This window comes from Poecilia reticulata, chromosome 19 (genome assembly GCF_904066995.2).
Source record: "Poecilia reticulata chromosome 19, P_reticulata-male-v2, whole genome shotgun sequence".
NCBI classification, from domain to species: Eukaryota; Metazoa; Chordata; class Actinopteri; order Cyprinodontiformes; family Poeciliidae; genus Poecilia; species Poecilia reticulata.
The window spans coordinates 640,726-658,198 of record NC_088848.1 but is presented as its reverse complement, the minus strand read 5'-3'; the positions used below and the strand labels follow the sequence as shown (position 1 = coordinate 658,198).

The following is a 17,473-nucleotide window of genomic DNA, read 5'->3' as shown; positions in this document are numbered from 1 at the left end:
TAAAACGCCGTTTTGGTCACAAACGTTTCCCAACATGGAAAACAGAAATCAGCTCCACAGACATGGTGGAGTTCAGAGCTCAGTCCATGATGCTCCCAGTCTGACCAGTCTGACCAGTATGAACCCAGTTTCCACCCAGTTGGTGCTTTTGACTGGGAGAAATGGACCCGACTGGTTCTGTTCAGCACCACCATGTCAGTAGAGATCCGAAAGGCAAACATCACTGCGTAAAGAAACAAGTTATATATACATATTTTACAGTAAATATAAAATTATTTAGCATTTTTTTCTTTTGCAATTTAAGAGATTTTCTTGCTTTTAATAATCTGCTCGAGTAAATCTGAAATTATGGAAGCAGGTTTGACATGGTGGTGGCAGCATCATTCTGTGGGAAGCTGGGTGAAGTATATGAATAATTGACTAATCATGCTAGCTTGGTGCTCCTGGGGGCCCCCTGGTGGTGTGGAGGCTAATATTTACTCCTCATCTTTGACTCTGCGGTGAAACGGAAACCCATCCTGACCTGCAGGTGAGTAAATTAAATCCTCAGGCTGGTTTGGAGGAAACTGGAGCCGCTTTTCTGTGTTCACGGAGCTTTAGCTTCATTTGACTCTCCACAGCTTTTCCAATGTCTGACCACAACATTTCAATGTGCTGCTGGCCTGAAACCACTGCGTCGCCCTGATTCCCAGTTTCCACCCAGTCAGTCAGATCCGGTCCAAAGGTTCGGTTCTTTTCCCGTCTGGTCCATTTCTGGGTTTAGGCCGTTTGAAAAGTTATACAGTCAAAAATTAACACCAATCATTTGTACTGAAATAATAATGGTTAATTATTCAGTCATAGTTTCGATGATAATTAGCTCGAAGCTAAATATGTAGCTAGTTCTGATGTAGCTAATTAGCTAAAACAAATTACGATGCTGAATAAAGCGTTCATGTTAATAAACGTTTATATTTGCTTTAAAACGATTCAAACTTTGTTTTAGGTCAAATAAACTATTATAAAAAGGTAACATGAAGTATTTAGTTTCAAATTAAATGTTTAGTTTGGAACTAAACTTAAATAGTGTGTAAACAGAGAATTGTGCTTTAATCAGTTGGAAGCTAAATATTTAACTTGTTGACTGAATATTTCATTTGAATCTCAATATTAATTTTGGAGCTGAATGTCTAGTGTGTAAATTAATGACTTTCAAAGTAAATATTTAGTTTGAAGCTAAATATTTTATTGGTAAACTTATTTAGCTTCAAACTAAATTTGCCACCAAATAGTCAACAAATCTTTAGTAACTTTATAAATGAACAGTAACTTGGTGAAAATACAGCCTTGAATAACAAAAAATCGTTTTTTCTTTTATTTTTTCTAAATGACACAAATTAATGCAGTTAATTTGTGAAACTTTATGACCAGAAAACGTTCAGAGCAGCTGAACTGTGCGTCCGATCGCAGCTCCATGTTTCTGAAAGCACAAAGTTTCTGTTTCCTCTCATCCTGCTTTGCATTTCTGCTGCACGCATTAAACACACACACACACACACACACTCAGTGTGTCGTAGTGAGAGCTGAGGGGATTTTTATATAAATGAAAAGCTTCTTTTTTCCACATGGACTCTGAAACACCAGAGCCTCTGATGCTCAGTACATGAAGCTGTTTGCTGTATTAACCAGTCAGTCAGAATTCGCCGCCAACAGGCAGCAAACTGAGCAGGAACTGCAGTGAATGTTGCGTCATGTGGACGGCCCTCCGCCGCATTTGCCTGGGAGATGAAATGTTGAGATATGACGGCTGGTCGTTTCCTGCAGGTGTCCAAACAGAGGCTCCACTCAATCTGTCAGAGGAAACATTTACAGCTGGACCGGGTCCAATCGGACCGGAACCAACACAGCGCCTCGCAGAGACCGTTCACCCCGTTTAGTCACATCTCGGCCTGCTGCGTTTGTCCACCACAGTAGTTTCACTGAAGAGTGAAACCAAATGGAAGCAGTTTGGATTTGTCTCTGAGTGCGAAGTACGGCAGAGGCAGCATCATGCTGCGGGGATGCAGCTGGTTTGATCCCATCTGGCTGAGATTTGGCTGTTTTCCAAAGATCTGCAGCAAATAGATGGTGGAAGACGATGAAAACACATGCACACCACACTATTCAGATTTTCATTGGTGGGGGGAGGGGGGTAGAATAGTGTGTGAACAGTTCCTGCGGTGAACAGTTCCTGGCGTGAACAGTTCCTGGGGCGAACAGTTCCTGGCGTGAACAGTTCCTGATATGAACAGTTCCTGGCGTGAACAGTTCCTGGTATGAACAGTTCCTGGCGTGAACAGTTCCTGGCGTGAACAGTTCCTGGCGTGAACAGTTCCTGGCGTGAACAGTTCCTGGCGTGAACAGTTCCTGGCGTGAACAGTTCCTGGCGTGAACAGTTCCTGGCGTGAACAGTTCCTGATATGAACAGTTCCTGGCGTGAACAGTTCCTGATATGAACAGTTCCTGGCGTGAACAGTTCCTAGTATGAACAGTTCCTGACGTGAACAGTTCCTGGTGTGAACAGTTCTTGATATGAACAGTTCCTGGCGTGAACAGTTCCTGGGGTGAACAGTTCCTGGCGTGAACAGTTCCTGGTGTGAACAGTTCCTGACGTGAACAGTTCCTGATATGAACAGTTCCTGGGGTGAACAGTTCCTGATATGAACAGTTCCTGGGGTGAACAGTTCCTGGCGTGAACAGTTCCTGGTGTGAACAGTTCCTGACGTGAACAGTTCCTGATATGAACAGTTCCTGGGGTGAACAGTTCCTGGTATGAACAGTTCCTGGCGTGAACAGTTCCTGGCGTGAACAGTTCCTGGCGTGAACAGTTCCTGGCGTGAACAGTTCCTGGCGTGAACAGTTCCTGGCGTGAACAGTTCCTGGCGTGAACAGTTCCTGGCGTGAACAGTTCCTGGCGTGAACAGTTCCTGGCGTGAACAGTTCCTGGCGTGAACAGTTCCTGGTGTGAACAGTTTCTGATATGAACAGTTCCTGGCGTGAACAGTTCCTGACGTGAACAGTTCCTGACGTGAACAGTTCCTGACGTGAACAGTTCCTGGGGTGAACAGTTCCTGGCGTGAACAGTTCCTGGGGTGAACAGTTCCTGGGGTGAACAGTTCCTGGCGTGAACAGTTCCTGGTGTGAACAGTTCCTGGCGTGAACAGTTCCTGGTGTGAACAGTTCCTGGTATGAACAGTTCCTGGGGTGAACAGTTCCTGGCGTGAACAGTTCCTGGTCAGAGCAGCTTGTAGGTGTGAACAGCTCCTGGTATGAACAGTTCCTGGTGTGAACAGTTCCTGGTATGAACAGTTCCTGGTGTGAACAGTTCCTGGTATGAACAGTTCCTGGCGTGAACAGTTCCTGGTCAGAGCAGCTTGTAGGTGTGAACAGTTCCTGCGGTGAACAGTTCCTGGGGTGAACAGTTCCTGGGGTGAACAGTTCCTGGCGTGAACAGTTCCTGGGGTGAACAGTTCCTGGCGTGAACAGTTCCTGGTCAGAGCAGCTTGTAGGTGTGGATCTGGCCTCGGCACAGTGGACAGGTGTGATGAACGTTCCTGAGTCGCTTCATCTGGAACGGAAGGAGGCAACAACCAGCCAAACAGCTGGAGGACGACAGATTCATGTTTAATATCTTTATTCACAGCAATATTTAGTATTAAGACTCATTATCGATATTTAATCTTATACACATTATTAATTACACATCATTATTCTCTTTAGTATTTAATATAAATAATATTTAATAAAATAATTATTCATAAAAATAGATTAATTCACATTAATATTTACCACCATTATTATTCACAGTATGTAATTATTAACAGCAGTAATTAATATGGAAATTATACATGTAATATAATAAAAGTGATATTATTCACTAATCATCATTGAATAATATTTAGCATATTTGTTAGTCATATTTAATATAATTAGATATTAACAGTAAAATAACTATTCATCATATTTAGCGCTGATTAGTGTTAATATTAGTGATTATTAACAGTAATAACTTCATATTTAAAGATCAAACTCACCCCATCATGGAGCACAGGAAGCACAGCAGCCACATGCTCTCGCTCACCGTGCTGCGAGTTTCCGTGACGACCAGCTCGCCACACGATGGACACTGGGTGAGTCCGGCCGCCATTCCCAGCCGCTCCGCTTCCCGCCAAAATAAAAGCATCAGACACAGAAACATTAGACGATAATTAGATTGTTTACAGTTATATTTAGTAAAGTTTACACTTTGGATGAGCAGCAAATAAACAAGATCAATAATTATTTCCATCTGTTGGCTCCAGGTGTTCCAGGTATTCCAGGTATTCCAGGTGTTCCAGGTGCTCCTCACCTGGCAGGACGTCGTCCGTCGCTCCGTCTGCGGCGGCTCCCTCGCTGCCCGGCGGCGGCGGCAGCATGTAGATTCCTCCGCGCGGCGTCTCCTTGTAGGACGGCCGCTGTGCCGGGCGATCTGAAGAGGTCAGAGGTCAGAGGTCAGCGGTGTGAGTTGTAGTGAGGCCAGCAGGGGGCGGTAGAGGAAACGTGCCTCCGTCGGCGCTGGCTGTGAAAGTGACTCCGTCTCGCTCCAGCTCCTCCTTCCTGGCCTGCAGCTCCTGCAGCTCCTTCTGCACGGCCTGCAGCTCGTCATCCTCATCTTCATCCTCACTGATCACTGGCAGCAGAAAGGTCACAGCAAGGTCACAGCAAGGTCAGCACTCACACAGGCATCGTCTGGCTTCAACAAGCACAATGTAAGCAGAGGCAGAGCCGGCCAGAGGGATAAGCAAACCCAGCTGCTGCATTAGGCCTCCAGGCCAGCAGGGGGCTCCAACCAGCCTGGGCTAAAGACTAACCACCAGGCAGTGGTGGGAAGTAACAAAGTACAAGGACGTCGTTACTGTACTTAAGTACAGTTTTCGTGTATCTGTACTTTACTTAAGTAGATTTAATAATGGGTACTTTCTACTTTTACTCCACTACATTTTACAGTAAGTATCTGTACTTTCTACTTCACTACATTTCTACAAACTCTCGCGTTACTCGTTACATCCAAGTCTCGTTGCTCTTTCTTTCCGTTAAAATGTGAAGTTCAGGGATTTAAGGTGGCGCCGTAAAATCCAAGCAATAACGTGACTTAGTGTCTGTTGTCACCCATCGGCTCCACCTTTACTCGCTGCGGAGCTCCAGACATGCGCAGTGGTTTCCTCTGAGCGGGAGGAGATGTCTGTCTAATGTCAGTAATATAATAGCTGCATAAATTGATATGGCGACATGTAAAATCAGCAGCGCTTCGCTTTCACAGACGGTGGGACTTCGTCCAACTTTTAGCGTCACTTTAAAAGGAAAGCTTAAAGAAAGGTAAGATCTGTGGACGTGATGCTAGCTAAGCTAGCTGTACAGAGACACATGTTGCATCTGCGATGAAAAACAGTTGTCACTCATGCCTGAATTATTGTGTGGAGGTGTTGACTGAGGTGTCGCAGATATGGGACAACGCTGGTACCAAAGTGCAATAAAGTGGTACAATATTCAGGAACGATCCGATTCTCATGGACGGATCTTTACTGATTAAATTTATTTCAGCTCTAAGTATTTAATATCTAGTTTTTTTATGGGAATGTGGATCTTTCAGATCAATTTGAGAAGCAGTTTTGATAGGTAAAAGTTATTTTCTATTGTGTCACGTAGCACAGGGTGCTGGTCTTGACTTGGTCTTGGGTTGGTGGTCTTGACTACAACTCTGCTACGTGGCTCCTTGGTTGCCTGTCCTCTCCCACCCACCTGCTTTCCATCCCCTTTCTGTTGGATTTCTTTCAAAATAAAAGCCACTAGTGGCAATAAAAGTGAAGTTCATGCTATGTAAGGACAGGAGACCAGATGTTTCCATCCCTGAAATTATGATGCATAGAATCACATGTCTAAGTCTAAACTATGTTACAGAGTAAACACAATAAAAACATTAAAATGTCACATTTCTGATGTATTAAAATTAAATACGATCAGTTCACTTAATGATATTAGTGATTAGATAATCCATTCAGCAAGTACTTTTAATACTGAAGTATTTTTAAAAGCCAGTACTTTTTTTGAGTACTTTCTCCACCACTGCCAGCAGGTCAGCGTCTGGTTCTGCTGGTTCTGGTTCTGTTTGGGTAACTCACGTTCCTCTGCAGTTCCGGTTCTGTTCTGCTCGTCCCTCTTGGTGCAGCGCTGCATCTTCAGCAGCAGGAGCCGCCGACTGTGCAGCTGCTGGATGCGGAACTCAACGGCAGCCAGGCCCGTTGGACCGGCCCGGTTCTCCTGGTCCGGTCCTGCCGGCCAGGAAGGCTCCGACTCCACGCTGTCGGTTCTACTCGGAACCGTCCTGAAGGTGTGGAGGAACACGCCTTTGTCCTCCATCCCCGCTCAGCAAACCGGACCTCCAGAACCTCCAGTGGTTCTGAATCAAACTGGGATCAGAGCAGGTGGAGAACCGGATTTTGGAACCATTCCGGGTCGGATCCGGAGACGAGAATGTTCTGGAAACAATCCTGATGCCGAGAGGAGAAAAGCTGAGCGGCCGGGTCCGATTCCAGCCAGAACCGCTCTGCTGCCGGCGCCGGTGCCAACAGGTCCATTTGAATCCAGTAAACTGTGGTAAACAAATGAGCTGCATGCAAATCCTGCAGCCGCAGCGCCGACGTCCAGCAGAACCAGAACCAGAACCTCACCCTGAGCCCTCAGCATCACGCTGCCACCACCGAGCAGGTTCTGGTTCTGGACCAGGTGAAGCAGAACCTTCCAGAGAGTCTGACTCAGTATTGGTTATTGATCAGGGTGTGAATACTTTCTGATTTTAAATCATAATAATTGAAAAAGTTAAACGATAAAATGTTTCAGTAAGATGATAATAATAATAATAATAATAATAATGATAAAAATAATAATAATGTTAATAATAATAATAATGTTAATAATAATTATAATAATGATAATAATAATGTTAATAATAATAATAATGTTAATAATAATAATAATAATGATAATAATAATATTAATAATAATAATAATGTTAATAATAATAATAATAATGATAATAATAATAATAATAATAATAATAATAATGTTAATAATAATTATAATAATGATAATAATAATGTTAATAATAATAATAATGTTAATAATAATAATAATAATGTTAATAATAATAATGATAATAATAATAATAATAATAATAATAATAATAATAATGATAATAATAATAATAATAATAATGTTAATAATAATAATAATAATAATAATAATAATAATAATAATAATAATAATAATAATAATAATGTTAATAATAATAATAATGATAATAATAATAATAATGTTAATAATAATAATAATGATAATAATGATAATAATAATAATAATGTTAATAATAATAATAATGATAATAATAATAATTATAATAATAATAATAATGATAATAATAATAATAATAATGTTAATAATAATAATAATAATAATAATGATAATAATAATGTTAATAATAATAATGTTAATATAATAATAATAATGTTAATAATAATAATGTTAATAATAATAATAATAATAATAATGATAATAATGTTAATAAAAATACTACTAATAATAATGTTAATAATAATAATGATAATAATAATGTTAATAAAAATACTAATAATAATAATGTTAATAATAATAATAATGATAATAATAATTATAGTAATAATTATAGTAATAATTATAATAATAATTCTCAGACATCAATAAACTTTAAATTCTACATTTAAACTGAAAAACATTTAAATATTAAAATGAATTAAACTCACATTTCTGTTTCATAAAATGTTTTATATTCTGTAATGTTCTGCTTTCATGAACTGTTAGTGGAAAATAATGAAAATAAACAGAAATAAAGGCTTGAAAACAGTTTATTACTTTGTGATAAACTGTTAGTGTTTGATTTATTTTTGTCCTAATGGGGACTCCGTATTTAATCACCATTTAGTCATTTCATCGTTTAGGTTTATTTTAGTTTATTCCCAGAACCAAAAATAAGAATTTTCTTCTTCAAACTTTGCTTTTTTTTAAGCCAAATAAAATAGATTTGTAAAAATAAAAATAATTTTGAAAAAGCTAAGAAAAAACATTATTTTTTCTTACATTTCCATTTAAGGAAATATAAACTTTACACAGAAAATCTCATCCTAAAAATTTACAAAAAGTGTCGGAGGGACAAGTTTGTACCGTTTCTGAATTGGGGTCAAAGGTCACGAAAAATAAATGAAGTTGATAAATAAAAGGCTGCTGCTGCGGCGGATGAACACTAGATGTCACCAGAGGGCGGAAATGAAGGACCGTGTCTTTGGTTCACAGAGGACGTCATTGATCCTGTAGTAGCACTTCATCCATCCATCCATCCATCCATCCATCCATCCATCCATCCATCCATCCATCCGAGAAACATGAGACAAAACTTATTTTCCTCTTGTAACAATGAGGAAAGAGAGAGAGGCACACAGGTCAGATAACGTGTGTGTGTGTGTGTGTGTGTGTGTGTGTGTGTGTGTGTGTGTGTGTGTGTGTGTGTGTGTGCGCCCCACCTGCTCAGGTCACCCAGGGAGATCACTCCCAGCTCCAGCTTCGTTTTGCAGCAGCTGTGAACAAAAGAGTTTCTGTAACTAAAACCGTCAGGAAGTTTCATCTTTTAATTTCACTTTATGATTCTTTGCTTTGATGAAAATGTGATTATTTACCGTTTGTTTTATTCAAGCAGGTTTAGGAACTACTGGGTTTGAATGAACACAAAGTCTGAAGGTCATTTGTTGAAATATAAATTCAGAACTAAATAAATGCTGAAACATTACAGGAACATTAAAAAGCTAAACTAAACATTTTATCCACAGTAAAGCAGTTAAAACATCAACCAGGCGACAGTGAACATTAACTCAGTTTGATGCAGGAGCAGCTAGCGTTAGCTTGTAGCTAACATTATAAACAAAATCAAGTTTAGTGTTAAATCAGTAAATCAATAAAAAGAAACGCAATTAGACGCTAACGAGGCTAAAGAGGCACACCCGGTAAAAAAACGCAACAATTAAAGAGCAACGAGGCCCGAAACACAAAAACTATCAGAGTAAAGCTGAAGCTCTGCGGTTTCCAACAAGACCAGAGTCACCAAGCTACGTGCAAAACTCACTGAACCAGCAGCTAAAGAAGAAAAACAGAAATGGCTCATTTCACGAAGCTAAAAGCATAAATCCAGTTCTACCTTTGCCGTTTCGTGGTCATAATCCATATTAGAGTAAATATTTCCACTTGGTCCGATAATCCATGTTTCCTGCGTCCATCTCGGTTCGGTCCAGAGCCTCTTCCGTCTCCTAGCTACCGTAAACAAAATCTAGAGGCGAACTCAATGTACGTTACATGCCTTTCCCTCACTCTGATTGGTGAATGACTTTAGGTTCCGTATTAATGTCAACGCCCTCGGATTCTATTGGCTCTGACGGTTCGAATGACATGTCAATCATCAAAATTGACCAATAGGTTCCCGAGAAACTGCCTCGCGTAGTTTGAAAGCCTGAATGGAGAACTGGATGATTTTACGCTCAGAGCGCATTGTTATTGTGATGTAATTATGAGATTTATCAGTTTTTCCTGTGATCATATCATTTTAGCAACTTAGTTTTCATTGCTTTTTGCATTTTCATTGTTATATAATTCTATTTGAAGTGTTATTGTGAGTTAATCTGTTTCATTTTCAGTCTATTTTTTTTCTCTTTTTATGAATAAATGCAATGTGGATTTTTCAAAAGAACCCCCAAAAACAATTATATGTAATTACTTATTTATGATAAATAATCATTTATTATATGAAAAGAATAAATGATTAAAACAGACCCTACAGAAATAAAAACTGACAAAGTTCAAATGGCACAAATTGTGCCAAAATGGCTCCTTTGGAAGGTCCGCCTAGATTTGTATTCTGATTCTCTAAAACTCATATGATTGACTTTTTTTCATGAAACTTGGCACAGTAAAAGGTCAGATTGTGAAATGTTTGGGATTTTCACTGCATGCTTTGAAAGGAACATTCATAGATTGAAGTGGTTTTTTTAGGCGGAAATTGATTTTTTTCTTAATTTCTGCTGTTTATCATATTAATTCACTTTCCTCTGTAACAGGCAGGGTTGGTTTTAGAGCTGTAACATGTTCTCTAGGCTCTTGCCTTTGTTTTGATACCAAAACAATTAAAATAAACTCTGTAGTTCTTGAGATACATTCAGTTCATTTTGGGCATGTTATTTTCAGCCATATTGCTCAAAAACAGGCCGTGTGTTGAAGAGTCAAACCAATCTGTTCCCCTCCTGGCCTGTGGGGGCGCTGCACCAACAACCACTGAAGGAAACGACACAAAAACCTCTGAAGACACTGAGAGCAACTTCCTTCTTCACCAGATGGAAACAAGATGGAGGATTTTAGCGGTTGGAGGATTTCTCTTTAGGCTAAAGACCAGGAGCCATTTCTGCTGCTAGCGCTAGGCTAACATGTTAGCTTTGGTTGGATTTACCCAGAATGCCCTGCGCTGTAGTCCACTTCCTGCTGTTGGAGCGGCCTCTGGTCCGCTGGACATTCACATTCAAACTGAACCAGAGTTCACTTCAACCGAACCCAAACCAGCAGCATATTTACACAGGTAACATTACCTACCAGGCTCCCCCTAGTGGTCTGGAGTGGTCCTGCAGTATCTTTTGCGTTTGTGTGTTTTTGGAGTTTGTATCATTTATGTGTTTGCAGAATGTTTCAGTGTTTGCTGAGACAAAGACGTCGTCAGTGAGGAAGATCAGCTGAAAGATGATTCGTCACTAATTTATGATCCAGCATCTGATCCAGTATGGACATGGGAACAGAACCAGTTCTCCCAGCAGGCACTTTATTATTCAATAAGGAAGTGAAATAAAGAATAAAAGTGACAGACAAAGACTTTACTGGTGATCCGGAGAACAGAAACACAAATACAACTTCCTCTGCTGCCAGTCTGAGCTGACTGTTGTTTCAAAGACGCTGTGTGTGTGTGTGTGTGTGTGTGTGTGTGTGTGTGTGTGTGTGTGTGTGTGTGTGTGTGTGTGTGTGTGTGTGTGTGAGAACCGGTGCTAATACAACAGGGATAAAGCAGCTTTGTGTTCGGCTCAGGATCTCGGCCCGGAGCGGCGGAGCGGCCATTGACTCAGGTTCACTGCGATCGTTCACACAGAACCAGAACCAGACTTTGGAACAGCAGAACCGACAGTTCAGCCCGTTTGGGTTTTTAGTCTGATGGATCAACAGAATCAGTCCAGAACGTCCGTCTGGATCAGAACCGACACCGCTGCGATGCTGGAGCTGATATTTATATCAATCAAAGCCGATTATTATTCATTATTTAAGTTCGGATTTCTTAATTTGCCAACATTTTAACATTTTGTGTTTTTGCTGCTGCTTCAGTCCAACATTGATCTGACATTTCTGATCAATAATCTATAATCTAGAAAAGCTTCATGTTCTGATCATCTGCTTCCCTTTAAAGAATGTAATGTTCAAAAACATTTGAACATTACATTCGTTATTAATGTGACTTTAGCTGTGATGCTAATTAGACTCATTAGGCACTTAAGGAATGGAACTGATTATTTAATATTAGTATGCTGATTATTTTATTTTATTTTGCTCAAACAAAACTTTAAAACGGAGTAAAAATATGTTTTTGAACAACAAAGTGTTTTAGCAATAATTTCTGCAAAACCCCATTAATCAGTCCAATGAGCTCCAAGACTCTTTTTTTCCTAAAAATTAAATCAGTTTTACAAATTAAATTTCAACATACACTTTTGATCAATCAGTTTTCATCCTGTAGTGTTTCCAGTTCAACTACATACTGAAAAATCAATTTACAATCCTGACCTTTTATAAATATTCTGTAACGTATCAATATTTATATTATTGTGTAATCGAAAGTAATCCTTTAATTTAAAGTTGCAAAATCTAAATATCAATATAATTTATATTTTCTACAGCCATAGCTTCACTAAACATATTGCTTCTTAGTACCATTATTACTTATTTCCATTCCTTAGTTGCCTGGTGTATCTAATAAGCTTCATACCCAAAATTAGTAACAAACTTTAGAATTTTGGTCAAATAAGAATAAAAATAAGCCTAAATATATATTTTTATGCACAAGCCTAGTTTAAGATGAATATTATGTACTGAGTTTATTACACACTTTTAGTTTCCATAACCAACATGCAGTTCCCACTCCGGCCACCAGATGGTGTAAAAGTTCTTCAAACAGCAAATTTAGTATGAGAGGCAGATGCACCAACCAACATTTATCGTTGTAATATTTTCCTCAGCCAGAGCCCATTAGCTTCCAACCCAAACGGTTCTGATCCGGTTCGACATGGCGGACATCCACCACCCTCTTCCTGTGTTGCAGCGCAGCGGCTCCGGCTCCAGAACGTTCTCCAGCTGGTACCAGTAAAGTTTTATTTGATTTTAAATGAGAGGAACGATGCACTATGGGTAATAAAAAGCTTTTACAGTAGCGATGCCTATCAGCTGCGTGGTTCTGACGGCCTCCTGTAACCGGGTCAGGCTGTTCTCTGGACCCGCCGTGTTTATGCTTCCTCTTATCTCCCCAGCTGCAGCCGCTGCCAACGTGGTGAAGCTCAAAGCAAAGCAGCTGCAGGCCAGACGGGCACAATGCGCCACTTCCTGGTGGGCGGAGCCTGGAGGTCAGATAAGGACAGGCGAACCCGGTGACCCCGCCCCTCACCGCTGGGTGGGGGCTTTAAGAGATTACATTCAGAAGCTGCTTTTGGTTTAAATCCAAGAATCTGAGGACAGCAGAGACATTATTAAAGTTATAATAACAGAACAAAAAAAATCATCCAATCATCAGCGTAAAAGCATTTAGAAACAGGAAGTGAAGGAAAAGTTGGTTTCCTGTAGAGGTTGACGTACAATATTTATTTAGGTTCACAAAAATGATAAGTTATTTATCAGGTAGTCCACAAATATTGTGGGAATGGCCTCATACAGTCACACAACGGGGGAAACATACATGAGAAACCATTAGGAACATTAGGCCCCGCCCACAAACTCTGACTGAACCAAGTAAGGAACCAAACTTTGGGAAAAATGGGTCACATCCCACATTTTAGTCTAAAGAAACAGGATGATGGTTATTCCTCATCAATGTGTCCATAATTTTTATCCTTAAAAAAAAACAAACCCTAAGCTATTTAAAATATTTCATTTTAAAGTCTCTGATCAAAGTCAAAATCAAAACTGGAGAACCTGCTTTCAAAATATTGCGATTTTTCGAGGGTTGTTCCCGAAGCGTCCCTCGGCAGTATGAGCGCACCAGCAGCTGGTCGCCTTCGGAAACCTCCATCCAGCAACGGGCGGGGGAGGGGCGTCGTCCTGTCCCTGAAAGTAGTCTGTAGTGCCCCCGACTCCCCCTGCTGGCCGTTTTCAGTCTTACACTCACATTTGTTTAATTTGGACTTTTTACAGCCAGATTCTGCTGCTCATTAACGGGAACAACCCCTCCGTAAGCCCCGCCCTCCCACCGTAAGCCCCGCCCCCTCCTGAAACACACCTCGCGTATGTTTCTACAAAAGATGTTACACGTTGTGAACACGTCATGCATTTCTGTTTAAAAAGATGGAGTAGTCTTGTTTTTAATCTCTAGTCATTTTAGCTGCGACTGATTCACGTTTACAAAAGATCAACCAAAAGCCCCGCCCACTTCCTGCGCCTCCCGCCTCTCAACAAATAAAACGTCATTAGAAACAATAAGATAGAAAGGATGATTTGTTGCCTTGAAGCCTCCTGCAGTCCAGGTGAAACGGCGAGAGGAGAAATCAGCTGGTTGAAGAACAATCCCTGATTGGCTGAGAGCAGTCAGGTGACCACCAGGCCAGGTGAGAAGACGTCCCCCTCTCTGACGGATATGGAGGCGTTTTGTTTCCTGCTAAACCCTAAATTATGCGTTTACATTAATATATATATATATACTGGAACTTTATGAATACACGTCTGATTACAGGCCGACCGCTCGCTCGCTGTCATGCGTCCCACATGCGTCCCACGCGCCACCAGTTGGTGATCAAATCTGAATCTTAAAGAATAAAAAAATCACTGCCTCGCTTTTCCTCATGCAGCACAGACGGTCGCAGGAACATAGAACAGCAGTGGATAAAAAAACACCGGCTGAAAAACAAAAAGACTTGCTGCCTTGAAAGTCCTTGAAAGTCATTGAACATGGTGGAGAATCCTTGGGCGTGACATTTTTTAAATTTCTGTTTTTTCTTGAATATCTTTACTGTAATGAAACTAGAATCCTCGGCCGTGTGCGTTTCTCTTTAATCCTCCGTAAATCAGTTCTTCTTGGTTTTTTCCGATCTAATCCCGTTTCTACCAATTATTGCCACCCACCCGCCCTGCTCCCCCCTCTCACCGTCGCCATGACAACAGCGAGGCGGAGGGGGGCGGGGGCCGTTTCCAGTCCTTCATCTCTCCGCCTCCATGGCGACGCTGGCCTTCTGCTCCGCGGCCGCGTGCGGGGCGACGCCCACGGGCCAGGGGGGCGGGCAGGGCTGCGTGGGGGGCGGAGTCCAGAGTCCCTGCTGCGGCTGCGGCGCGTTGGGCGCGCCGGGCGCCGCGCCCCAGCCGCCCGCCTGTGGGGGCGGAGGCGAGGTCGCCATGGAGACGGCCATGGGGCTGCCGGCGCTGCTGGCGAAGCTCTCGGAGGCTTTCAGCCGGGAGAACATGGTCAGCGCGTCGGGGAAGTTGGGGGGCGTCGCCGGCGTGTTGGCGGGGGTGCACATCTGAGGAAGAGGAGAGGAGAGGAAGAGCGGGGTTACTGAGGTGGCACAGCGCCACCTGCAGGAAATATTCACATCACAGTTGAATCCCTGGAACTGATCTATAATAAACTGCAGAGATTATATTTTTTATTTTTACTGAACTTTTCATCCACAGGAAAATAAATGTAAATAAAAACAGGAAGAGAAGCTGCAGGATTTATTTTCACAATAAAACAGAAATTTTTATTTTCTGATTGTTTGGATGAAAAACCTTTGATTAAAGTTTGAGATATTTGTGTTTCTGTGCAACAGTAAATGTGGTGAATTACAGACGATAACTTTAACTGAAGCAGCAGAGAAGAAGAAAGAAATTCTGCCACCTGCAGGTGGGAGTTAGAATCACAAACATGACGAGTTCACAGAAAATCTGGTTCAAACAAAAATTTTAAAAATTAGGAGTTTTCTCTGGATTCATTTATAGATTTATTTTTAAATTACTTCACACTTGCATATTTATATATATATTTTATAAATATATATGTTACATATATTTAAATATCGGTAAAGATGTTATATTGCTTATGGTTAAATTTTCATGAATAAGCCGTAGTTTGTTAAATAATTACGTCATCAATAAAGGATCAATAAGTAAACTGTATTGGGTCATGATTATTACTTTTTGTATTTCATTTGTAATAAATATTATTAAATGAAGAGAATCTGAGCTTTATGATCAAACCTGATTTCATCTGATTTCCTCTGTTTATTATTTGATTTTATTAAACTATAACAAAAACATTTCAGTCAATTCAAAACGTAGAACGATGACGGCAGAAACCAGAACCGCCTCCAGCGTTCATGGACGGGTTCTCCTCATAAGGAGCGGTTCTGGTTCTGGTTCTGGTTCTGGTGGGAAGCTAAGGGGAATCCTGTTCCCTATGCTGGTTGCAGGGGGGGCCGGTGATGATGTAACACCGTCTGAATGCACTTCCTGTTACAGAAAAGCTTCAAGCTGATAAATCAGGTCAGCATGTGAACAAAGTGAAGCTCTGAAAAAACACGGCGACCTTTGACCTCACAGCCACCAGACGGGTCGGATTAACCAGATTCAGCTTTAAATGCAGAAAAAAGTTTGTTTTATTTCTGTATTAATAATATAATAATAATATTATAATACTTAATAATAATATAAAATGTATTAATAATCTGACTGATGACATCATCAGACTTCCTACAAGCTGCTCTGTTTTCTACACTCCAATAATAATAAAAATAATAAAAATAATAAAAATAATAATAATAGACAACGGATCCTAACAAGAAATAAAGTCATTTATGAGGCAAATATAAAAAATAAAAACTTTACCAACATATTTGATTTTGCTGCTTTATTTTCCCTTTTTTCATATTATTTAGTAAGTTGTTTTTTTTAGTCGCATTTTATTTCATTATTTTTCTCCCATGTTCTGTATTTTTTTATTTTTTTGGTTCCTTTTTAATCATACATTGATTTAACTCCTAAATTTTTCTGTATATTTTAGATTCTTAAATCTTTTTGCTCCTGGTCTCTGTGAATTTGATTGGCTGGTACTCAGTCAGCTTCGCTCCGATTGGTCAGAAGATGGGAACCGTTTTCCATCTGCGGCGCTTCGTGTTCATGTTCTGATCCGGATGTTTGCTGACAGGCAGAACCGGACCCGACCGGCGCCATCTGATCCACTGCCGGCCCGTCGCCATGGAAACGGACGGTTCTGAAACCTGAGTCCTCTGAGCGTTCAGACAGGAAGTGCTGGCTCATGTCTCTGGAGTCACTTCCTGTCTGACCTCTACCTGACCTCTAGCCGCAAGAGGCGCAGCAGTGGCAACGCACAGCCTTAGAACGGCCAGCGGGGGGCGCTCACCTGCATCACACCTCATGTTTTAAAGCTTAGTCTGGACTAAACAGGAAGCAGATCTGGACTAAACAGGAAGCAGATCTGGACTAAACAGGAAGCAGATCTGGACTAAACAGGAAGCAGATCTGGACTAAACAGGAAGCAGATCTGGACTAAACAGGAAGCAGATCTGGACTAAACAGGAAGCAGATCTGGACTAAAACAGGAAGCAGATCTGGACTAAACAGGAAGCAGATCTGGACTAAACAGGAAGCAGATCTGGACTAAACAGGAAGCAGATCTGGACTAAACAGGAAGCAGATCTGGACTAAAACAGGAAGCAGATCTGGACTAAACAGGAAGCAGATCTGGACTAAACAGGAAGCAGATCTGGACTAAACAGGAAGCAGATCTGGACTAAAACAGGAAGCAGATCTGGACTAAACAGGAAGCAGATCAGGACTAAAACAGGAACTAAAACAGGAAGCAGATCTGGACTAAACAGGAAGCAGATCTGGACTAAACAGGAAGCAGATCAGGACTAAACAGGAAGCAGAGCGTAGAGGCTGACTGGCGACGCGGGGAGACCAACCGCCGTAGGTTTGAGTGTGGCGACCAGCGATCTAAGCCGTTTATCAGCATGTTTGGTCTAAATTGACTAAAATAAGCTTCATGTTCAGAGCAGAAGCTGAGCTGCAGCGCAGCTTCCAGCAGCTAGACTATAGAAGAGCCAGTAGTCGGACC

The 17,473-nt window shown here is 40.9% G+C and overlaps 2 protein-coding genes and 1 long non-coding RNA gene across 3 annotated transcripts in view; 1 reads left to right on the top strand and 2 right to left on the bottom strand.

Moving 5' to 3' along the window:
- The first annotated feature begins 495 nt into the window (after positions 1–495).
- Positions 496–4,423, top strand: LOC145549152 (uncharacterized). Its single transcript, XR_014085126.1, has 4 exons — positions 496–529; positions 621–724; positions 4,042–4,148; positions 4,320–4,423. It is a non-coding gene; the product is annotated as an uncharacterized LOC145549152 (long non-coding RNA).
- Positions 3,043–6,938, bottom strand: LOC145549150 (uncharacterized). Its single transcript, XM_081600839.1, has 5 exons — positions 6,177–6,938; positions 4,562–4,687; positions 4,367–4,486; positions 4,053–4,179; positions 3,043–3,620 (listed from the first exon to the last, which is right to left on the bottom strand). The coding sequence occupies exons 1-5, from the start codon at positions 6,412–6,414 to the stop codon at positions 3,512–3,514; spliced, it is 720 nt and encodes a 239-aa protein (XP_081456965.1). The 5' UTR covers positions 6,415–6,938; the 3' UTR covers positions 3,043–3,511.
- A 6,052-nt stretch (positions 6,939–12,990) lies between these two features.
- The window catches only part of ubald1a (UBA-like domain containing 1a), a 15,631-nt gene continuing 11,148 nt past the window's right edge, over positions 12,991–17,473 (bottom strand). The window contains exon 3 of the mRNA XM_008436441.3: positions 12,991–14,876. Within this exon, the coding sequence (XP_008434663.2) occupies positions 14,559–14,876 (318 nt within the window). The 3' untranslated portion in view covers positions 12,991–14,558. The remainder of the gene's footprint in view (positions 14,877–17,473) is intronic.

Coding starts and splice junctions, on each gene's coding strand:
- LOC145549150 (XM_081600839.1), bottom strand. CDS start 6,414: ATGGAGGACAAAGGCGTGTTCCTCCACACCTTCAGGACGGTTCCGAGT. Junction 4,688..6,176: donor AACCGGAACTGCAGAGGAAC/GTGAGTTACCCA, acceptor TTCTGCTGCCAG/TGATCAGTGAGGATGAAGAT. Junction 4,180..4,366: donor GACGGACGACGTCCTGCCAG/GTGAGGAGCACC, acceptor TTTGGCGGGAAG/CGGAGCGGCTGGGAATGGCG.